This window comes from Cololabis saira, chromosome 11 (genome assembly GCF_033807715.1).
Source record: "Cololabis saira isolate AMF1-May2022 chromosome 11, fColSai1.1, whole genome shotgun sequence".
Lineage (NCBI taxonomy): Eukaryota > Metazoa > Chordata > Actinopteri > Beloniformes > Belonidae > Cololabis > Cololabis saira.
Window position 1 is genome coordinate 19,604,177 of NC_084597.1, and position 25,548 is coordinate 19,629,724.

The 25,548-nt window shown below is 39.5% G+C and overlaps 1 protein-coding gene across 2 annotated transcripts; it reads left to right on the plus strand.

Moving 5' to 3' along the window:
* On the plus strand, nt 1-6,635 carry dtwd2 (DTW domain containing 2). 2 transcript variants are annotated; one of them, XM_061733919.1, is made up of 7 exons: nt 1-109; nt 198-429; nt 605-695; nt 3,974-4,068; nt 4,201-4,399; nt 5,320-5,448; nt 6,013-6,635. In XM_061733919.1, the coding sequence occupies exons 2-7, from the start codon at nt 278-280 to the stop codon at nt 6,190-6,192; spliced, it is 846 nt and encodes a 281-aa protein (XP_061589903.1). In that variant the 5' UTR covers nt 1-109; nt 198-277; the 3' UTR covers nt 6,193-6,635. The 2 variants fall into 2 exon arrangements, with proteins under 2 accessions (XP_061589903.1, XP_061589902.1); XM_061733918.1 differs by having other exon boundaries at nt 10-429.
* The last annotated feature ends 18,913 nt before the right edge of the window (nt 6,636-25,548 follow it).

Genomic DNA, 25,548 nt, shown 5'->3' on the forward strand with positions numbered 1-25,548 from the left:
AGGACGTGCGCTGTGTGGGAATTTCACCGTTTCCTTCTTCGAGTGAGAAGAAAAACGCGAGAGCATTCGGACTCCCACAACCATTTTCTGCAGGACAGTAGCTTACCGGGTGAAGCTAAACTTGTATATCCCGTTTTTGCTCACGAAAATATTAAAGTGAGTTATATAAATCTAAATCTATGGTGTTCTCTCCTTAGTTAAATGAACAGGGAGTCTTTTATTTCCGAGGGGACGCGAAGTACAACACCCGTCCAGTCAACTCGTGGCTACCTGAGCAATGGACAATGTTTCTAGTTTGTGCTCGGATGTAAAACCAGCAGAAAACCCGGCTGAAACTTCGACACACGATGGGTTAGTGGACGCTTTCGGGGACCTGGCTGCTCTCCCGGTGGAGGTCGGGGAGAGAAGACCGACGTGTTTGCGGTGCCGGTGAGCTGAACCACAGTGAAGCTATTGCTACTTAGCCCAGTCATTGATATTTATAGCTGTAGTCGGGTCGTTGCAGAGAGCTGAAGACCAGCTGAAACAGAGAGAGAGATGGGGGCTATGGGCTGGCAATAACTGAGATCTCACAACTTCACACTTCAACTTTCCTCCCATGCAGTCGCCCTCAGAAGGTGTGTCTCTGTCCTTTTCTCCCACCACGACCTCTGGAGGTGTCCACGTGTCTGCACGTGGTCCAGCATCCTGCAGAGGTGAGAAAACACAAACTTACAGGTAGTTTAAAGACTGAATTATGGTTCTGCCTTAAATCGATCCATCTCTGGCGTAGGCTCTGCGTTGGTTATGGTTCTGCAGCAGTATGAGGTAGACATGGTTATTGAAAGGTGCATTGTTACAGCATATGATTGTGTTATTATTATTATTATTATTGCACAGTGGTTTATTACTCTGAGACTCTATGAGTGTTGAGTTCATCAGAGCAACAGCTTGGGGGAAGAAACTGTCTCTGTGTCTGGAGGTTTTGGCTACAGTTCTCTGTAGCACCGTCCAGAGGGGAGGAGTTCAACCAGACTGTGTCCTGGGTGTGAGGGGTCTGCAGAGATGCTACTGAGATATTACTGATATGTAAATATGGTTGGTATTAAGGTTTAGTTAGAGGTGAGGCATTGCAGACATATGGATTAAATACAGAACAAGATTAAATACATTTACATTAAGTAGTTTATTTTGGAAGGCAAAGCAAGGCAAGTTTATTTGTATAGCACAAATCAACACAAGGTAATTCAAAATGCTTTACATCAACATTAAAAGCGGCAAGACACAATTTTTTATATATATATATATATATATATATATATATATATAGATATCTCTTTTTATAGTTTTTTTTGGGCAATAATAAAGTGATAAAAACACAGATATCGAAATCAACCCTATCAAGTATGCCATTTTTTTAAAAACCCCAACCCACCCACAATTGCATGGCTGTACAATTAATATATAGATGTGCAGAGAGAAGAGGGGGAAAAAAAATAATATTTGGTAGTAATAGATAGTAAAGTAGCAAGGACATTAGAGGCACAGATTATAGCCTGACATGTGAACAGGGCTAGGTATGGTAGTCCAAGACATTCTGAGATGGGGGAGTGAGGCCCCATAGAGCTGGGACAGGCGGGCCCTGGATGCGCAGAGATCCCAGAATACTGATAAGATTTCAGTTTCAGGTTTCAGTTTCCATAACAGTCCTGTCCATACGGATCAAGGCAATGACAAATATCCCGGCCAAATAAACAAAAACAAAACAACAATAGCACTACAATAAAAACGTGTAAGACTGTGACAATAATTGCAAATTAAAAGGGGAACATAAACAGATAGAGGGGGGGGTCAGATTATTACTCATCCCAATTCAATACTTGTAGCCTATCATAATAAACTAAGAAGTGGAGCCACATTTTGCGAAACTTCACCATGGAGCCTCTCAGTGTGAATTTGATCTTTTCTAATTTTATGTATAACAGAACATCCTTAATCCATCTGCTATGTGTGGGGGGGGGACTGGTGCTTCCATTTAAGAAGAATTAGTCGCCTCGCAAGTAGAGTCGTAAATGCAATAAAATCATGCATACTATTACTAAAAGCAGCCCCGTCTGGTCTCACGCCGAATATAGCCATGGGTGGGTTCGGGTCAATAGAAAGACCGGAAATCTCACTGGCCAGACACAATTAAACAGTAAAAAACAAATAAAATGATGAGAAAAGAGGTAAAATAATAAAAAGCACAACTTGTTAAAAACTAAGGGCAGTAGAGTACAGTAGTTCAGTATTTAATTTAGGAGTACGCTTCAGTAAACAGTAATGTTTTTAGGCCTGATTTAAAGGAGCTGACAGTTGGAGCAGACCTCAGGTCTACAGGAAGTTTGTTCCACCGGTGAGGAGCAGAATAACTGAACGCTGCCTCACCTTGCTTGGTTCTGGTTCTTGGGAACCACAACAAATCAGATCCAGATGAACCTCAGGGGTCTGGGAGCTTCATAGGAACTAACAGATCAACCATGTATTTTGGTCCAAGACCATTCAGTGCTTTGTAGACCAGCAGTAAGATTTTAAACTCTATCCTTTGACTCACTGGAAGCCAGTGTAGTGATTTCATGACCGGTGTAATACGGTCCACTTTCCTTGTGCTTGTGAGGAAGGGCACAACTTTAGATCTGCTGTTGGCTACTTAATGCTAGATCTATAGTTATAACTCTGATTGCAGGATGAAGCTTCTTCCTTAGAAAAGGAAGGCAGAGGCATTACTTGAGATGCACAAAACGGCATTTGCTCAAACCACAAGCCTTCTGGAGTAATGTCTGTTGTGGTCGTTTGCCTCATTCAAAACTTCTCGGTGGTTCAACTAAATATCCTGTTTCTTTAAATGTAATTAAACCTTGATGTGAAGACCCATTGTACTCACGCTTCAAGTAGGATGTGTAATGAGGAGCAATTGAACTTCCAGCACAAACGATTGTCAGAAATTACAAATCTACTACCAACTTGATGTCCAAATGATATCCATTACTTATAAAAAAAGTCAAAAACACATGAGCATTACACCTGAAGTGTACCAAAAACTATACTTTAGACAAGACCCATAGATAAATAGTTAAAAGAACATTTCATCATCCTACAGTTGATACTGAAAAAGTGAATCAAGAATATCAAAATCATATTTAACATATTTACTTTAATAACATATTTACCAAATAAGAATTTATCATTAATTGGCTCTTAATATGTCCTTAATATAAAAAATGAATATGAAATAAAAATGTATTTTTTTTGGCATAATGGACCATCATGAGATTGTCACCAAGAGTTTCTTAGTGTCCCATTTCCCTGAAGTCAGTGTTGAAGCAGGGAAAGATATCAATCATGCAGGGCTGCAGCCCACGAGGATCAGAAATGTGGAGGGCTGCTGCAGTTAAAAGAGCCTTGCATAAATTAAATGTCCAAAGGATTGAAGCAATGTTGTAAAGAACAATTGGTCAAAGCTCCCTCTTCACAATGCGAGAGACTGAAAGTCGCAGGGGAAATAACTTTTTTTAAGTAAGTGCTCATAAAGGTGGATCTACAAGCTGCTGAATCATTGGGGTACTTAGTATTGCCCCCTAAAACAATTATGTTCTGGAATTTTTTTCTTTTCTTTTAGAACAATAAAAGAAAAAACATTTACACATGACTGTAATTTAAATGAATAGATCATGCTGCTGTGAGGCGTGTCAGGGAGGAGCGATCCGATTCATTTACCTAATCTACTCTGAAACGCTGAACTAGACCTCAGGGGAACTGCAGAAGACCCTGGACTGAAACAGTCTTTTAGCTCCTTAAAATAACTCTTGTGCTGTTTGTTTGATTTGTTGAAAATGCAATTATATGTTATTTCCCATTTCCAGAAAGTAACAGAAACCAGCCCATGAAACCTGTTGTATGTGTCTTAATGAAAGATCAATTTTCTTAATTACTTTTTAAACTCCTGTCTTTTCAGGAGAGTCGGGTACTTCGTACCGTTCCTCTTCTTGCTGCTTGTTTGCCCCAAGGGAAATGCAACATCATAGTGGGAAGGAGATTTAATGAGGAAAAGTAAGTAAGTTGTGCTTTATAACCCACATTTTTATTTAAACTTTATTTTACCAGGATATCTCTCTCTTTTTTTTTGGACCAAATGTCTCCAAACACTGTGTTTAGTTCTTGTCTTTGTTAATATCCGCTCAGGGACCCGGAGCTCGCTGCTGTATGCCGAGACAGCAGAACCCTCATCCTGTACCCGGGTCCCAAATCCCAGAACCTGGAGGAGTTGGTGCAGTACCAAGAGGTTGGGGCAGTAAAACACAACGTGATCATCATAGACGGCACCTGGAGCCAGGCCAAAAATATGTTCCTGAAGAACACCTTGTTTCATCTGCCGAAACAGGTACGTACAGCCGTGTTGTCTCATTCCAGGAGGAGGAGGTTTGTTTTGAAACGGGTGTGAAGTCTGTTCTTCGAACAAAACTGAAGGATGTGTCTTTTGATGCATCTCTTTCAAGGACCGATCACGTTTAAAATGTTAAAATCAGTAAATACCTGACTAAAAATCAGGAGTGTTTTTAAAAAGAAAATCTCTTAAATGTTGACTGCAGCGTTCAGTAATGCCTCAAGTGATGGGCAGGACATACTTGTGACACCTTCAGTCTCATGGGAGCGTCTGTTTGATTTTAAAGTCGTCTTTTTGGCCGTTGTGTGACCAGTTGTTAAACAACTCTGCAGCGTTTATCACCACCATCTCAAATTCAGCATCAAAACTTCATTAACTTCCCCACTCGCCTACTCTTGAGCCACTTAATGATCATCTTCTTCTGTCTCTGAAAGCTGCTGGAACTGTTATGATGTTTTGTTTAATGTTGTTATTGAAACGGGCAGATTCAGGTTTCTGCACCACCAGCTGTTGTGGATGTAACAACCCAGGTGTTCAAAAGTCTAGATAAGACGACCCAACATTTTCAGATGTATTCAAAAGGAGAAAAGCCTCCTATGGTGGGTCAATGCAGTAATGTTTTAATAAAATGACAACCTCAGGAAAGACAAACATATGAAAATAATTTGAAATCGTTTGCAGTCAGTTCCTTTAGAACAAGAGTCATCCCATGTTTACAAAAACAATAGAAAGTGTTCTGTTGGCATCCGTATGCAAGAAGAGCAGCTATATACAGTAAAGGTTATTTAGGCACATACGGCAGATGAATATCTGACTCTTGGAACGCGCCAGGATTTGATCTCATTTAGGGTTGCAACTTCAATCTACGTCAACAGAGTGAGATTTCACTATCGATCACGTCTGCTTTGATTTACCAGGTGCAGCTCAACAGGAATCTGTCCAGTCAGTATGTGATCCGCACTCAGCCTTCCAACATCTGTTTGTCCACGCTGGAGTGTGCTGCCGTCGCTCTGTCGGTCCTCGAGCAGAATGATCAGATCCAAGAGGTGAAGTGGCAACGTGGTCCATCACAGCAATATAACTGCTGCTTTCTTTTGTATTTTAACGTCAACATTTTACTTGCAGTGATTGTATTTAGTTTTTTTTGTTGTTTTTTTCTTTGGCCACTTTAGAAAAGCAGAAAAAAGTTAATTCTGGCCTTCAGCATAGAAACACATTCCCCTGATGCTAACATAAGCATTTATTTTCAATCATGGCTATATTTAAATCAGTATACATATACTTCCTGGTTGGCTTCAGTTATGTTGGCGTTTGTGTCCAGTTTATAGTCTCATTGCATCAAACCCACCTCATGGTGGATACACGGTGGTAATTTGAAACATGACAGCTAAGATTCACAGTTTAAAGAGCAATATCTAACAGTTTTTCTGTATTGATGATAGATTTGTGACTTATTTTATTTAGAAATTAATGTGTTGGAGTGTAGAGTCTAAAGAACAAAAGCTGTTTTGATACCTTCATGTATCAAATGCGCTTATAATTACATCTGCTCACTACATGAGAATCGAGACAAAAATGAAAACATTTATCATGCTTTTCATCTCCGACAGGTTCTTTTGAGGCCTCTGAAAGCCCTCTGCTCCTTCCAGCTGGAGCACGGTGCACAGATTCATCATAGCAAGGAGCATCTGCTGAAAAACGGCATGTACGACAAACCCATGCCCAAGAACAAACGCAAGATAAAGAGGATGGAGAAACTCATCACTGACCACAACATCTGCCCCAGATGAGGAAGAAACCGAGAGAAAAGGCACGGCCCACCTGTGTTCACAGAGCGGGGTGTGGTGACAGGACTGGATCATCAGGGATCAGGGGCTCATGTACAAAGAGTGTGGATTTCATCATGAATCCTTGCATGGAATACTTGGATACGCAAAAAAAATTCAGATGTTCAAAATTGGGCATACGCCCAAATCCACGCACCCTTCATTTGAACATGACAACCAACGTGAAATTGAACGTGGACGCAGGAGCAGGACACTCCTCCCTAAAACGGATCAATTTGAATATGATGATGAGGATAAATATCCATGAAAAAACAGCTCATCCTAACAAGGAACTTACAAAAGCGAGTGAATAAAAATGAAGGAAGGTTGGTTGTCAGAAGTTGAGGCCTGAAAAATTATTTATTTGGTGGCATTTTGTCTCTGATTTAGCTGTAAAAAAAAAACAACAGACAATAGCGTGTTGTAGTTGTGTTGACCTCATTGCATCATGTGTATCGTTTCTTGTTTCGTGTTGCTTTCTGAGGAGAGTTGTGGGTTTATAATGTTTGTACGAATTTGTGAATAGTTTATATTCCATTAGTGCATCATTACACTTTTTTTTTTTTCTTGTTTGAATTTTTAAGAATCAAGACGATAACTTAAGTTGGTGGGACCTACAATGACTCCTCGTTCCGGTTAGTTGTCACATGACGTATTTACAGATTAAGCCCCCGTGTATTTTGAGTCTTACTTGTCACCTCGCTCATGAATATAAAAATAAACAGCATGAATTTATATTTAATCTTTGAAGCATCAGGATCTGATTCCTCCGTTGCAGAAATAAAGACAAGTTGTTCCAACGTGATTATCCAAGTGCAAACGTGAGAAATAAAGAACAAAGTCCCTGTAACTCGGAGTGTTGGAGACGTAGGAGGAGAGACCGGTCTTGGTCCCGGCCTCCATCACTAGAGAAACACTTTCTGGAGTCCTGCAGCACCTGCAGCCGACTCGATATGAGACTCTGAAAGTTGCCTAAACATTAAATTAAAACTTTATTCATATACTGCTACTTCAGGTCGTACAAACCAACTCTTCATTGACATAGTTTTATTTTAAATGAACTTTAGAGAACCAGTTATTTAATGTTTTTCTGTTTAGACACAGTTATGTGATATCTTTAGAATCTGACTTTTATTTTGAGAAGTCGTCCCATACGGTCGTCATGGCGACTGAGAGATGTCCGACCTGTCAGCAGCTCCAGCTGAAAGGTTCATGTTGGTCTGAACCGGAGCAGCTGGTCCAGTTCAGGACAGATCCAGAAGGATCTAAACCAGCTGATGATCCGGTCTTCACCCTGGACCAGCAGGTCTACGTGTTCCTGGAAGACTCACTGCCTCCTGATCCTGATCCCAGTGTCCAATACAGAACCAAAGCTCTCATTGTGATTGACCGGTTCCATCGGTGTGATCCTACCGTCATATGTTCATGTGGTTGATTGTGAGATTGTTGCAGTTCCACTCGTGTGTAACTTATCAGGTGATGTGGGGACTGTCATGTTCTTCACGTGGTCGTGAACTTATTGTTGACATCACGTTTCCTCATATTCTGGACTTCACTGCATCACCAGTGAGTGTCGTCAACGGACAAAACCTCAGAAAAGTACATAAGTCAGCCTTGATATGTGCTTGAAGGATTGCAACTTTTCACGTTCAAGTCACTTTTTGAACATACGACCGTGAGCGTAGAAAGTGGCGTACGCATGTTTTTTGTGCGCCGCACTCTTTGTACATGAGGCCCCTGGTGTGCAAACAACTGAAGTCTTTTTCATTTCTTTGTCGTCTTTTTTAAATGATTTATGTGCTATCTAAGCATCATGTCATTTATATATTTGTCATTAATTGTAAATTAATGACCAAGTTTTACTTGAAGCGTTGTCGTCTACAGCAAATGAAGTTTCTGACTTTTATTGTTGAAAATTGTTTACATAATTTCACCTTAAATTAAAGAATAAAAGCAAGCAAAAATAGAAAGTGGTTGTGGTGTGGATTTTCTGCAGCTACAGCTGGTCACATCTGTAATGCCACCGATGCAAGTCTTTAAGAAATAAAATAAAAATAACTCATATGTAACAGTATCCGAGAGGCACAGTAAAGAAAAAAAAAGGGAAAATTATTTATTTTATCTATACTATCATTTTATTTTGATATAGAAATACCATGATGCTTTTTCTCCTCTGTGTTTATTGCATCAAAAATGATAAAGCAAGATTGTAAGATGAGAAAGCTGGTGTTGAAAAACCTGACTTTAGTTACAGAGTTGGAAATCTGACTTTTGGTGCAGTTTTACTTCATTTTTTCCTTATAAATGTGAGTTCCCACTTGTTCTTTAAGGCAGGGTGAGAGGCTGATCTACAACTTCATCTGTTAGTTAGATCAACCTAGACATTTTCGTCCCCTCTGTCCTTCAAAAATAAAACCTCCTCAATCCATTCAAACTTCACTCTTCCCTTATTGCTTCTCCAGGAACCCTTGTGTACACAAGCGAAGGTCAGACACATACAGAGACTCCTCCAGTGTTTTTACCACTGCTGATTGGTTTTTGTCCTGCAACTAAGATCTCAGTGGAATACACGTAGATATCTTTTATTTTAAGGCTCTAAAGATTCATTTTCCTTGTTTTTGAAGTATGAACTGTAATTTTGTTTTGAAAAATGTAAAGAGTTTTTTTTTAAGCAAATGGTGCAGTTTTCTATGTCAAGATTAAAAGACCCTTTTTCAGTGATCTCTTTGATGAACCATGCAAACAAACACATAAGTCATCATTTAGCTTAAGTCTGACATCAGAAATGGTTTTATAAATAATGTAGGTTTGATTTTTCATTGTCCTTCAAATAAAATGCAACCCTGGCAAACACATGAGTGGTGCGTCCACAGAGACTTTTAGCGTTTGCATAAAATAGCAAACAAAGTTACTATTCTCAGTATGGATATGAGCCACCTATTGCATTAAGTAAACAAATGCATGTTTGCAATGGTCTTGTTTGTTCCTGCAGAGCTCATGGAATGAATTTGTTGGGAAAATAAAAATAAAAAACGCCTTTCATCTGGGATTATATACCACAGTATGTATTGTGTCCGTTTATAATGCAATTTTTCAAGATTTTTAGAAATGTTATTGTTGTAGAAAAACCCATTAAATGCTCTTTAATATGTTCTTTCCAACTAGGTGAATAACGACTGAAATTGACCAGGATGGCAGAATAAAGAATAGAACTTTGTCATTATACACATTTCCATGCGTACAACAAAAATGTAAAGGAACTCCCCGAGCTATTATGCACCCCCTACAAAAAGAAAACATTTTATTTTTTATATCATGAAGAACCAATTAAAGAGGCCTGGTCAGATTACAGTTACTCGTTTAGCACTTTTATCCAAGGGACTTTCAAATCACAGGAGAATCATGTAAAGTATCAAAAAATGTCAACGTCCAAGTGAAAGCAGAAAAGTGAAGTTGAGTTAGAAAAGGTGATGTTCTCGGAAGGAATATACTGGCTGAGGGTTTTGGTCATGGGTCACAGACTTTTCATCTAGCTAATCAATGTAATATGATCAAATTGTGATTTACAACTGTACTTTAAACAGCTATAGCGACAAAATCTAAATTATCTGCAAAAAGAATGTAAAACAACACAATTTAAACACAATACAACCAAAGAGAGATGTTAAATGGCCCAATTGAGACACATTGAGCAAAAGTAGATGGGAAAGGACACAAACTTGTCATAGGTACCTTTATTATCCCTGAGGGGACGATTTGTTGTTCAGCCATCAGGAACACATACAAACCACATACATTTAGCACATATACACAAAATAAGAAAAATGAGGCAAAAGTGTGAGACATTTCTGCTTAGAAACCTGTTGTCATATTATTGATCCAGGGGGCTGCAGTCCCATGCCTGAATTAATTAGGAGGGTTGTATCAGGAAGGGCAGGTCATCCACAGGTCACCTGGATGATCGCCGCAGCCTCCTGGTGCAGCGTTTCAGTCTAGTTTACTGTGTTGGGGGGGTGATACGGGGGGAGCCAGGAAAGGCCTTGAATAATGGGAGAGGTGTATTTATCATTATGTCCATGTGTGTGTGCATGTATGTATGAGTGATAAGTCTGTGAACTATGCCTCAGATCTACTTCTCAGCCATTGTCCTTGATGTTATCAAGCAGCTCGGTACAGTTCTCATACAGGTCCACAGGCGGGGAAGGGGAGGACTAGTGGGAACAGTGTCTTGTTTTCATTCATCCAGGGAGATGTTCTCAAGAAAACAGCGACAAAGAGGAGACAACCAAGAGTGATTATTTGAGTACAAGGCCGAATCCACTATGTATGGCGGTTCCCCCCCATCAGTTTAGCCTTTATATTGTTCATCCATCTAAATATTTGCATTTTTGTCAGTAAAAAACTATGATACACATTCTTGATCTGATCTTTTCTGGGAGGTTGCCTTCCGAACAGAAAGGTCCGTGTGTAAGTTAGCTTTGAATCTCCAATAAGAAAAACTGTAATTGAGAGAAGTTGTCTTTATTTCTAATCATCTTCTTTCTCACATTGATGAGCATGCAGGTTTAAACCATCTAACACTACTAATATTCATTTTTTTCTTATTTTTTTTTAATTGAATCCATATAAATATTCAATTCAATTCAATTAAATTTTATTTATATAGCGTCTAATACCAAATTTACCAAATCAAATCAAATCAAATCAAATCAAATACAACACAAAACTGTTGCAGAAATGCCTATAACTTCTACCTAATATCCCACTGACAGTATTATTAATCTTTGGTGTTTTAGTTTAAATGTATTTATTTAGCTTTGTTTAACTTATGTGTATTTAAAATTACGTAAAATTCTGATTAGTGTATCAGCTTTGAAACTCGAGGCTCACACTATGAAGCCAAGCCATCATATCTCTTTTTTTTCTTGAAAAACGTATTAAGGTAAAAGTTAGACAGTGACAGAGCAAAGCAGTATCTTGAGTTGACTTCTGAGTTGTGAATACAGAACTGGGGGAGCATAATAGTTTTTATTTTAAAGATAATATGATCATGTTATATGGAGCTAGAACAGTCTCAATTGTAACAAATGCACAGGGGAAGATTCACAAATGTATTTCTGATCATATTCCTTTGGAGGTTTCCTTCACTAACCGTGTTTTATATGTGGTTTTGCCGTTTTTTTTCTAAACATTTTCTAATTGTTGTTTGGTTTCCCAGTCGTGATAGTTTTCACAGGTCATGCTGTGGTTGCTGGCGCACCATGAGTGAGATGACTGTAGCAGCTAAATATATGTCCCGGTGTTGTTGCTTCAACGGTTAATAAAGTCTGGCTTGCAGGATTTAAATAAAGTTTTGAGTTAATAGGCGGAGCCTGTCAAGTCGAAGCAGTCTGCTGTCTCGGTCTGAATGAAGCAGTGAAGCGCTTCAAACGTCACCAGTGACGTAATAAGGCCCCGCCCACTTCTTCACCACAACACCCCCGTTGATTCAGATTCAGATTCAGAAAAAACTTTATTTATCCCCGAGGGGCAATTGCAAGAACAACTAAGCAGAAAGACGTTGAAAGTACCGAATAGAATAATAGAATAAAATAAAAGCAGATAAATAAGGCATGTCTTGTATGTACAAAGAATATATAAAATATAAAAATATCAAAAAGATGTAAAATAGAGTGACTGTAGTGGTATGAGCTTGATGTTGCTTCGAGGCATCGGTGGAGGTATCGCTACTGTATTCTCTCCACCTGTCAACTCAAAACTTAATTAGAATCCTGCAAATCAGATTATATTGACAATTGAAGCAACAACAACAACACAGAGGTATAATTAACTGATACACTCTTATAGTATATATAGTAGTGTCTATAAAGTATCCGTATAGATGGGTACTTTATTATTTTCCATCTTACTTTATTGGGTAATTTATATTGATAACCAAAGTGAAATTCAAGGTCTCAGTAACATACAGACATCACTATTCAAGGTGCAAGTAATTCCAACCATATACACTGAGTCAATAAGTGTCAATAACATAGGACAGAATGGGACAACAACAGCAATACAACAAAAATAAACCAAATACTCCATGTATCAAATGCTACATTTATCACACACAGTAATACAGGATATATATATATATATATATATATATATATATATATATATATATATATATATATATATATATATATATATATATATATATATATATATATATATATATATATATATATATTAAAAAACAGAGCTGAACAATAAGGACAGTAAAATATAAGAAAACATTGAAATACTAAATATACTTTATTGCACCCGTTTTCGAGACATCTCTTTTTTCGGTTCCAAGGGCTGCTACAAGTGTAATATTTGAAGTACTTTTTTTCCAGCTTTCCAGCGTTTTCCTAGAAGTCCCCTTTGGCGTGAACCATTGCGCATGCGTGCTCCGCCATGCTTGTGGGCAGCACCTTTGTTCAAGATGGAGGTAAAAGCTGCAAAAAGTGCCTCGCACTTGTGCGTAAAAATACAACCAAGAGTGATTCTGACCACTGCCTGTGACCCAAGAGGGTTTAACATTTGCCTGAGGAAGAATGACAAGGGAGAAAAAAAAACTCTGTTAGTGTGACCACGTGTTCGTCACGTAACTTCCAGCCACGGCTGCAAAACACGTCTCTTCCTGGAGATTTAACCACACGATCAAGTGGTTTTACCCCGGGCTCCTGTCGCAGACGACCCCTGCTGTCATCACACTGATAATCACAACGATTAGCCGCCTGGTAAAGTCGATATTTGGCAGTTCGGCAAACAAGGTCACCAGCTGGTGTTTTATCACTGATGTTTGGGTTGTCATTCAGTTCTGCAATAACAGACGCAAGCTGCTTTGAGATTTCATTGCTTTCAGACATTTGAATACCAGAATAGCTCTTTGCACAGTAAAAACTTGCTACTTCAGGCTACAATTAACATTGTGGACATTTAAATGCAGATTACATCTTATTCCCAAATTAAACAGGGTGTATGTAAATTATGAGCTGTGGAAAAAAAAATAAAATAATGTATATATATATAAAATTTTAAAAATACTTAAAATGAGAAAGAGAGGGGAGCTTTCCTTTCACTGCCGTCCTACTTGCCTCTTGCTGGGGCTCCCGGTCGGGCAACTGGAGTCTGGTGGGGCCTCCTACCCCCGGTCTGACCTCACCCCTCATTGCAATATATAAATTACCAATTCTAACTCTAATAATTATTCTTGGCATTATCATGATGCATTGTTTCATAGTTTATTATTATATTAAGTTATGAAATCTCATGGGATGTTAAACTATAGTATTATATGGGGATATAATTTGGTTATATGTTACAATATTTTATAAAAATTAAGTTATATTAGGATATTACTATATTATTATTCTATATTATATCATGCTACACCACTCTATATGATAATTATTTATTTGTTTAACTTATTTACTCTCGAATTAATATTGTCAATTTATGTATCTACTTTCATCACCTTATCTACACACACACACACACACACACACACACACACACACACACACACACACACACACACACACACACAAACTGATGTCGTCTTTTGTCGTTGTTTGCACTGTATGTTAATAAATAAATAAAAAAAAAAAAAAATTATGAGCTGTGAAATATCCACCTATTAAATAATGTAGTTTCGGATTCAGAAAGCTGGCAATTTCCCTTTCTTAATTTTGAAATGAAAAGCGGTTAATTGACAAGTTGGTTACAAAATAATCCTTTCACTTGAATGAACTTTTTCAATGTTAGAACCAGAAACGTTGGATATATCTGGGCTAAGACTTGCTGTTCCAGTAGCATAAACAATAACTCTGAACTTGATGTCTGGTGTGTCAGACACTCTTGTCACTTGTTGCTTTCCACAACAATTACATTTCATTGTCTGTCCAAAAAGCTGGACTTTTCTCAAGGGGTAAAATACTAAAAACTATTTTCAGACTACATGATTTTTGCCTCACTGAGATCACCAATGGGGTCCGTAGAAAGCAGTGATTTGAACTTGATGCGTGCTGCAACTGTTAGCCGGTGCAGAGAGATTAGCAGCAGAGTGATATATGAGCTCTCTTGGGTTGATTGAAAACCAGATGTGCTGCTGCATTCTGGATCATCTGTAGAGGTTTAACTGAGAACACAGGGAGGCCAACCAACAAGGAATTACAGTAGTCAATGTTTGACATGACCAGAGCCTGAACCAAGAGCTGTGTCGTATGTTCTGTCAGGTAGGGTCTGGGTTTCCTGATGTTGTAAAGAGCGAATCGGCAAGACCGGGAAACTGAGGCAACATGGTCCTTAAGGGGGCGAATATACTTGCTGATCAGAATGCGACCTGCAGTTCCCGCTCTGCCCGCGAGTGGCGCTGGTCCAGGTCAGATACCAGCTGACCACAAGTGACCTGACGTGGAGGTCGGAAACTTGCAGACTGTTTTGAAGAGAGGCTGAGCAGCTTTTATCCTCACATTTATGATCTGCACAGAGACAAACATGCGAGTCAAAACAGTGGCGGCAGATCAAAACAGACCTGGGTGCCAATAGAGTCGTGCTCATTATGTCCGTGCTCGTCAGAACATGCACCGGTGATGGTGCTGGTGGGGGGTTTTGTCCACCGATCAGTCGTCTGAGCTGGATACGGAGGTTCTTCAGTCATCGCTCGACCGACACCGACTTTACTCCAGATATTGTAAATTAATGTCCTGACGACATGCGCGTGCATGCTCCACCTGGCTGCTGCAGCTCGTCCCCATCAGCTGAATCAGCGGGACAATCCCATGTAACAAGTCGTCAAACGAAATGGAGGAAATACAGAAATCTTGCAGGTGTTTCTCATCATCCGTTGCTGCATCTGCAGGATGAACAAGCTCTCTAGTCTCCCGACGGCTCTGGTTGAACACCTGACAAACGAGATCACAAGAAACGCAGTGCAGTGATCTCCTCTTCATCCAGAGTTGCTGTCTTGTTTATTTATCTCTATTCCACCAGCTGGTTTATTAAACTACTACCAAATATTTTATTACTTTCTAACTCTGGCTCTGCACACTGCCCCCAACCGGTAACCGCAGATATGACACGACACGCTCTCCTCGCGTACTATGTTGCAGTTGGTTGTGAACGCTTACGGAGGCTCAAACAGCAAGTATATCCGCCCCTTAAAGGAGACCTATTATGGCATTTAATGTATATTTTAAACAGGCCTTGAATGTCTTAAAAACAATCAAAAGCTTATTTTTTTCTACATAAATCAGAAATTCAGCCTCTGTGCCATGTCTCTATTTTTTGGGATTCTGGGGGAGGGGAGGCTGTGATAATGAGGCTTTGCGCTGATTGGCTGCCTGAATGACGTGTAGCAGGGGAGGCACAAAGCCTCTCGTGGCGAGCGAGCGAGTTTCGGCGAAAAAAATCAATTCCATTGCTTTATTTATTTTGTATTGGACTGTCCTAACTGGCCGTGAGTTTAACGGTTTCAGTGTGGACAGAGAGCGTCCGATGTCACGCAGCTCGACGCGATAGTCGGACGCTCGCATTCAGTTACACGGTGTAAACGGATCTTAAAGCCTGATTTACGGTTCTGCGTTAAATCGACGCGTACCCTACGCCGTAGGCTCTGCGTTGGTGTAACGCAGAACCGTAAATCAGCCTTTAGTTACCTGAAGAGGGAACGGGTCACCTCGTCTTCACACTAATTCACACAGGAAGATTTAAGTGAATTCTAAACAGGTACACCACAGGTCTTTACTCTTATTCCTCATCATTTCGTTTCTTATGTTACAAGACAAATGAATCATGTTAACTGTAAAGAAATCACAACACTGAATTTTCACAAATGGCAACTTTATTGTTAAAAAAATAAAACATAAGTTGTATATAAATAACATGTATGCACTATTGCTGGCTCAAGGAAGGACCGTGCATTTCTTCTGAAGGTGTCGTTGAACAGCTTCAGGTGCATTGATTGGAAGAAACCATAAACAGAAGAAAAATGTATTACTAATAGAGCTCCAGTGTTCCCTAAAACTCCGTTAGGGAACACCGGAGCACCGGAGCTACTCACCGGTCTGGTCCGGTCCGGTGAGTAGAAATAAATAAATACATATCCCATGCAAAGATCATACTTGTTAAAGGCATTCTCCCTGATTCTCCCTGAACTAGCAATAATTTTGAAAGAGGCACCTCTAAGCCCCCCCCATTCGGTCCGAATGATACGGATTGGTCCAGGTCCAGGAAGGGAAAGAACCAATCAGATGTCTTCATTTTAAACCACGCCCCCCCCGTCCTGTCCCATGCGCGCACTCGCTTCCAGCCCGACGTGTCCACTTCCCACGGGTCCTCCTGGGCTCACAGTGTCCCAGTGTAACCCCCTTCCTCCCTTCTGCCACGGACCCCAGTATATAGATATTATGTAGTTATTTCTAGAGCGGGTCGGTCCCGCTGTGTGTGACCGGGGAGCGGGAGCCGTTAGTCCGCTGCTGCTGCTGCTGCTGCTGCTGCTGCTGCTGCAGCAGGACTCTCTGCCCAGCAGCAGCCTCTGCACCAGCAGCCCGCGGGGACACGTGAACAGCCGCAGCCGTGGAAAGCCGCAGCAGCTCCGGCTCGGAAGCTGTATGGGGTCCGTGGGGATGTAGGCGTCTCACGGCGAGAGCGGAGAGTGCCGGTGCACGGCACGGCAGCGCGCTGCAGCTACGCCGTAGGGTACTCCGTAGGCTACGGCGTAGCCGTGGCTTTAGAGCCTGCAGCGCACTCTCCGGGATGGAGATGGTGGGCAGGATGCACGTTTGGGTGGGCACAGCCCCCCCCCCCTGCCCCCCCCTAAAACCGGCCTCGCTTACAGGTGAATGAGACATGGGGTAGTTTTGCTGTAAATGTGCTGTCCAAAATGTTTAATAATCGTATGCGCGTTCGTGTTTGTGGGGGCGTGGCTTTGGACGGAGCGCTCGTGGGTGGGGGCGGGGCTTAGAGGAAGCGCCACTTTCAAATCTTGCTAGCTCTAGGAAGTTGCATAGAATAACTTTAACAAATATAAATAACATAAAAAAATAATGTCACTTACCGCTGACTCGTGTGCAGTTGCCGGGTCCGTGCTGTTGGTACTGATCCTTTTATGAGGGTAAATGTCGAAAAAAACCTCATTTGTACTGTCTCGTTGTTGAAACAGCCACCGCTTCTGAACAATGGCGGACGCTCTGGCCGGCGGAGTTAGTTGTGGGCGTGGTGTCAGCAGCGGAGGCCAAACCTCTGCGCCTGTCGTGACGTCACGACAGGCGCAGATTCTGAACGGCTCGTAAAAGTCACATGACACTGGAAGGATCCTCCGGGCGGGGTGAACAGACCCTGCAGAATTTGGTTGCTTTCTTCCTTCTCTGTGTTGGCAGGGTGAGGGGAGACAACTTTATATATGTTAAAGCAAGAAAAAACGTGTTTTTCATAATAGGTCCCCTTTAGAGGTCGGCTGTCTGTCTAACATGACGCCAAGATTCCTAGCAGAAAATGTGGGCACAAGTGTGATGGAGTCCAGCTGCTTATCTGAGGAGGTGAGGAATGACTGGCCGGACAGACAATAAGCTCAGTCTTGGACAGATTTAGCTGAAGGTGACAGTCCTTCATCCATGCAGAGATATCAGAAAGACAGGCTGATATTCACATTGAGACGCCAGTGTTGCCAGGTGGGGAGGAAAGGAAGAGCTGGGTGTCATCAGCATAGCAGTGGTGGGAAAACCCATGAGAGCTGATGATTTCACAAGTGGTGTATAGAGAAAAGAGAAGAGGGCCAAACACCGATCCCTGTGGGAGAAAGATTTCAGATTAATGAGAAACTGTTATTTACAAAAAATATTTTGGAAACTCGTTCCTTCTCTCACACTTCATATTTTTCCCTTGATTGATTACACTCCTGCAGTAGCTCTCTGTCTTCCAGTAACATTAGGTGTGTTTCCTTTAACACTGGTTTAATGTGGAACTGGAATTGTATCTGGGTCATGGTGGCTCTTGGCCCAGTAGGATCCACGAACTTGGCTAGCTATCACTCCATAACACTTGGCAGCTGTAATGGACCACTTTTACAAAGTCAACACCGAGTCAAAGCCATCCCTTTTTATTTTTGTTCTTGGCAGTTGTTAAATAACTCTGCAGCGTTTATCACCACCATCTCAAATTCAGCATCAAAACTTCATTAACTTCCCCACTCGCCTACTCTTGAGCTACTTAATGATCATCTTTCAGATGGTTCAGTTTCGTTTTCTTCTTATTAGTATCTTTTTTCCTTTTCTGTAGTCTGCCTTTTGTTGAAAAAGATAGGCAAAATAAGCCATGAGGCTTCAGCCTATACCTTTTTGAAAAAAAAGGAAATGTGTACACACACATATATATATATATATATATATATATATATATATATATATATATATATATATATATTAATTATATATATATATATATATATATTATATATATATTTTAATTTATATATATGTTGGAGAAATGTGTTTCTGTTAAGTTAATACAGCCGTAAGCCATATATATATATATATATATATATATATATATATATATATATATATATATATATATATATATATATATATATATATATATATATATATATATATATATATATATATATATACATATACATATATATGTAGTTTTGTTTAATGTTGTTATTGAGACGGGCAGATTCAGGTTGCTGCACCACCAGCTGTTGTGGATGTAACAACCCAGGTGTTCAAAAGTCTAGATAAGACGACCCAACATTTTCAGATGCATTCAAAAGGAGAAAACCCTCCTATGGTGGGTCAATGCAGTAATGTTTTAAATCAATTAATAAAATGACAACCTCAGGAAAGACAAACGTATGAAGAGATGGGTGCGGCAATGACTCGAAAATAATTTGAAATCGCTTGCACTCAGTTCCTTTAGAACAAGAGTCATCCCATGTTTACAAAAACAATAGAAAGTGTTCTGTTGGCATCCGTATGCAAGAAGAGCAGCTATATACAGTAAAGGTTATTTAGGCACATATGGCAGATAAATATCTGACGTGACTCTTGGAACGCGCCAGGATTTGATCTCAGTTAGGGTTGCAACTTCAATCTACGTCAACAGAGTGAGATTTCACTATCGATCACGTCTGCTTTGATTTACCAGGTGCAGCTCAACAGGAATCTGTCCAGTCAGTATGTGATCCGCACCCAGCCTTCCAACATCTGTTTGTCCACGCTGGAGTGTGCTGCCGTCGCTCTGTCGGTCCTCGAGCAGAATGATCAGATCCAAGAGGTGAAGTGGCAACGTGGTCCATCACAGCAATATAACTGCTGCTTTCTTTTGTATTTTAACGTCAGCACAGAAACACATTCCCCTGATGCTAACATAAGCATTTACTTTCAGTCATGGCTATATTTAAATCAGTATACATATACTTCCTGGTTGGCTTCAGTTATGTTGGCGTTTGTGTCCAGTTTATAGTCTCAGTGCATCAAACCCACCTCATGGTGGATACACTGTGGTAATTTGAAACATGACAGCTAAGATTCACAGTTTAAAGAGCAATATCTAACAGTTTTTCTGTATTGATATAGACTTGTGACTTATTTTATTTAGAAATTAATGTGGTGGAGTGTAGAGTCTAAAGAACAAAAGCTGTTTTGATACCTTCATGGGCGATTATAATTACATCTGCTCACTACGTGAGAAATGAAAACATCGTTGTGATCCTACCTTTTATATGTTCATGTGGTTGATTGTGAGATTGTTGCAGTTCCACTCGTGTGTAACTTATCAGGTGATGTGGGGACTGTCATGTTCTTCACATGGTTGTGAACTTATTGCTGACGTCACGTTTCATATTCTGGACTTCACTGCATCACCAGTGAGTGTCGTCAACGGACAAAACCTCAGAAAAGTGCGTACGCCAGCCTTGATGTGTGCTTGAAGGACCGCAACTTTTCACGTTCAAGTCACTTTTTGAACATCCGACCGTATTTTGACATAGAAATACCATGATGCTTTTTCTCCTTTGTGTTTATTGCATCAAAAATGATAAAGCAAGATTGTAAAATGAGAAAGCTGGTGTTGAAAAACCTGACTTTAGTTACAGAGTTGGAAATCTGACTTTTGGTGCAGTTTTACTTCATTTTTTCCTTATAAATGTGAGTTCCCACTTGTTCTTTAAGGCAGGGTGAGAGGCTGATCTACGACTTCATCTGTTAGTTAGATCAACCCAGACCTTTTCTTCCCCTCTGTCCTTCAAAAATAAAACCTCCTCAATCCATTCAAACTTCACTCTTCACTTATTGCGTCTCCAGGAACCCTTGTGTACACAAGGTCAGACACATACAGAGACTCCTCCAGTGTTTTTACCACTGCTGATTGGTTTTTGTCCTGTAACTAAGCTCTCAGTGGAATACACGTAGATTATACATTTTATTTTAAGGCTTTAAAGATTCATTTTCCTTTTTTTGAAGTATGAACTGTAATTTTGTTTTGAAAAATGTAAACAGTTTTTTTTTAAAAGCAAATGGTGCATTTTTCTATGTCAAGATTAAAAGACTCATTTTCAGTGATCTCTTTCATGAACCATGCGGACAAACACATAAGTCATCATTTAGCTTAAGTCTGACATCAGAAATGGTTTTATAAATAATGTAGGTTTGTTTTTTCATTGTCCTTCAAATAAAATGCAACCCTGGCAAACACATGAGTGGTTCGTCCACAGAGACTTTCAGATTTGTACAGCGTTTGCATAAAATAGCAAACAAAGTTACTATTCTCAGTATGGATATGAGCCACCTATTGCATTAAGTAAACAAATGCATGTTTGCAATGGTCTTGTTTGTCCCTGCAGAGCTCATGGAATTCATTTATTATATAAAAAGATTTTATTTTTAATTTATATATAAATTAAAAAAAAAAAAAAAAAAACTTTCATCTGGGATTATATACCACAGTATGTATTGTGTTAGTTCATAGTGCAATTTTTCAAGGTTTTTAGAAATGTTATTGAAAAACCCATTAAATGCTCTTTAATACATGCTTTCCAACTGGGTGAATAACTGGACTGAAACTGATTGTCTAAGTTACTAAGAATAAGACTTGAAATGATCCAGATTTCAGTAGATTTAATTAAACAGTTGCATGAAAAAGATTCAAAACATAGATGAGGTGTCTCGATGCAGAATGACCAAGGAAGCATGATCATTTTAAGGCACAAAAGTTGATTAATTCTCACGATTGGAGTAGACAAAACCATCTATAAGGTCAGTGTTAATCTTATTTAGCAGACTACCAGTCTGTAAATTTAGCTTGGTCAAGGCAATATTTTTCTGCAGTTGTGTATTAATCAAGTGGCCAAGGCTGTATTTTCCATCACAGTTAAACCATCAGAAGTAATGGACAAGTGGCAACACCATAACGATCCAATATTTACCTGGAAACTGAAATATTGGCCTAATTGAAATGTGCTGTTAGGTACCAAACGTACTATTATATATCCACGTACTCCAATTCAGCATCTTGGTGATGTGCTTCAGCTCATTTCAATTTTACCAATGTAGCTGGTGATCCAGAAATGCCCATAGGACAGGTGTGTAACCTGTCCGGGGTGTACCTCTGCCTTTTGCCCAAACACAGTGGAGCGTGGTACAAAGCAAAGTTGTCCTCCACTACAAATTTAATTTGAAAAAGTGTTTTATTTTTGTTTTGCAAAGAGTAAGAAATAAGTATAACTTATCGTTACGCCACACACAGATTCATACTCAGGTGCGAGTTCTCGTGCTCACTGTCACAATGTATTTCCATAACAGAAAAATGATGAAGATCTGCACAACATCGAAACAATTTATTATACATTTAATACCAATTATGTATCTATCTTAACTTATTTATGTATTTATACGCAAGCAATCTCTCTCCCGCCTTACGCTTGCTCGCAGTTGCTAGGCAACGAATATTACCAGTTGACAGCCTATTTCTGGACCGTTAGGTTTACGCTTTAACAACAATACGACATAAAATCTAACCATAAACTCACACATTACACATTCACTCATCAATTATAACTCTCCCTTCTTCCTTGCAAATACCAAGAAATAAGTATTACAGATCATTACACCACACACATCTTCCTGCTCAAGTGTGTGTTCTCGTTTTCACAATGTATTCCCGCGAGACTTCCATTGTCCCTAGTGTAGGGAACAGTGTACTCTGCTTAGACAATACACAAACCTTTTCCTATCAGACAACACACAGACAATTTTCAACACACTCATGAGCTATAATTAATGCAAGTAATATTAAAACGTATAAATAATAATAATGTGGGTATATTGCCGATGGCTTTGTGAATATATTGGTAGAAGGATGCTGAGTAGTGAATATATTGGTAGAAGGATGTTGAGTTATGAACTGCCAGGCAGGAGGCCCAGAGGAAGACCAAAGAGGAGGTTTATAGATGTAACGAAAGAGGACATGAAGGTAGTTGGGGTAAGAGAAGAGGATGCAGAAGACAGGCTCAGATGGAGGCAACTGATTCTTCGCCGTGGTGACCCCTGAAGTGAAAAGCCAAAAAAAGTAGAAGAAGATTGGCGATGGCTTTGTATGCCACAATAGCTGCAATAGACTCAAGCAGGTATCTGTGACCCTGAATAGGAATAAGCCAAGATAGAGGGAGTTTTTCCAAAGGTAAAAAAAAGAAACATTACCATGTGCAACATTCCCACCTTTATTTTGTCAGTGGTTTTTACATTAATCCTATCGCTATAAAAGTATTTATTTTTAAAATTACCCCGGACACAAACTGTTTCAGACCCTTCCCTCTGGCAGGAGTCTGCAGTCCATCAGGACCAAAACCTCACGCCATAAAAACAGTTTCGTCCCAACTGCAGCTGGTCTTGTCCACAAGGCCCCGGACCTCCCTCTCCCCCGTCTACCACAGACTATCCCTCCAACCCATTTACATTAACGTAAAGACCCCACTTCTGGCCTTATGCGTCACATTAATGCACATCCCAGGTCACCTCATGTTTTTTTTTTCTACAGACTCATTACTCCGGCACTTTAGAACCAACATGTTGCACATTTTTTCTTTTAATATTATTTGTTCTTTAGAACTACAGGCCCATTTCAAACCTTCCATTCCTGGGGAAAATTCTGGAGAAGGTTGTCTACCAGCAATTACACAGGTATCTGTCATATAATAGCCTGTTTGATGCCTACCAGTCTGGTTTTAGAAAAAAACCAAGTACAGAAACTGCCCTCGTCAGAGTTATCAATGATCTGAGAATTAACACAGACAACCACAAAGTCTCTATTCTGTTACTTCTCGACCTTAGTGCAGCTTTTGATACTGTGGACCATGTCATTCTACTTCATCACCTTGAACAGTGTTTGGGCCTCAGAGGCTCAGTTCTTAACAGGTTCTCTTCATATCTAAGTGGTACATCTTTCTCTGTTTCGGTTGGCAGCTATGAATCTGATAATGTCAGCATTCAATATGGAGTCCCACAAGGGTTAATTCTAGGTCCCCTACTTTTCAATTTGTATATGTTACCACTTGGGTCCATCATTCGGCATCATAATATTCCATATCATTCTTATGCTGATGACACAATTATATGTATCTGTTACTGCCAATCATTTGAGCCCAGTCAATGACCTCATTCAATGCATTACAGATATCAAGTATTGGATGGCAACAAACTTTTTACAGCTAAATGAAGAAAAAACAGAGATTCTTTTAATTGGTCCAAGTGCTCTGAGGCAACATATTCTCCCTCTATTAACTCCTCTGTCAGTAAAACCTTGTGAGCTTGTCAAAAACTTGGGTGTTATTTAAGATGCTGATCTTAACTTCCAGAAACACATAGCTAATGTCTCCAGGACTGCCTTCTATCATCTTAGAAATATATCTAAAGTAAGATGCTTTCTGTCACAATCAGACTCTGAAAAGCTGGTTCATGCGTTTATCTCCAGTAGATTCGATTATTGCAATGCACTTTTTGCAGGACTAACAAAGCAAGTGTTACATAAACTCCAGATTATTCAAAATGCTGCAGCCAGAATTCTAACAAAAACCAGGAGGTATGAACACATCTCTCCTGTTTTGTCCTCTCTGCACTGGCTCCCTGTTAAACAACAAGTAGATGTTAAAGTACTTCTTATTGTCTTTAAATCTATGAATGGCTTAGCTCCCTCCTACATAGTTGACATGCTGACTGTATACATACCGGACAGATCCCTTAGATCAGTGTCTCCCAACCTGGGGTCCGGGCCCCCCCTGGGGGGTCGCCAGAGATCTCTTGTCTGCTTTGAAATTATGCAGTTATAAAAAAAATATATATATTTGCGAATTAGTCATTCATAAGACATTGTTAGGAATAATTTATGAATGTCTTGAATATTTTGTGTGTTTTTTATACACTGGTGACAGACACAGGAAATGATTTCATTACTTATTATTATATCATTACTCAACATTTAATCTACTCCGACAGGTTGTTAAAGGAAAAACTTAAAAAAATGTTGGTCTCATATTAAAAGAGACATTTTTCAGAAATATTTTGATGTCCTTTTATGTCCTTTTGTGCGTATTTTATACATTGGTGACAATGGAGAAAAACAAAGTCATATGTATACAGGGTAAACCAAAGAGAAATGTATCAAAAAAACATAATTCATGTTAACTTTTTCAATTAAAGACTATTTTGGTGCTAGTACGTACGGGTCGGGGGGCCTGGCTGGTCTTAGACACAAGTAATAATAATAATAATAATACATTTTATTTATATAGCGCTTTTCTGGGCACTCAAAGACGCTTTACATTAAAACAAAACACATAATACAAATTACAATTACACAGGACAGTACAAAAGGACACAACATGAGACAGGACATTAATCACACAGTAGGGGGGGCTCCAAGGAAAAAAGGTTGGGAACCACTGCCTTAGATCATCAACTAAGAATCGCTTAACCCGTACAATCCACACTAGATCTGCTCATGGTGCTTTCAGTCACTACGGTCTAGGGTCTAAGGTCTGCTCCAACAGTGCCCACTTTCAAAAGCAGACTTTTTGCACAGGCGTTTAACTAAACTCATGGTTGGCTGGGTGATCGCACTTTTGTTAAAATGGAATTATGGTTGTTATTATTGTTTTTTTCTCTTGTCGTACTCGTTATCTATTTCTGTTATTGCAAACTTGTAATTTTGTTTGTTTGTTTGTTTGTTTATGTATTTTTGAGCACATTGAGTCCATGCTCATAATGTGAAATGTGCTTTATAAATAAATTT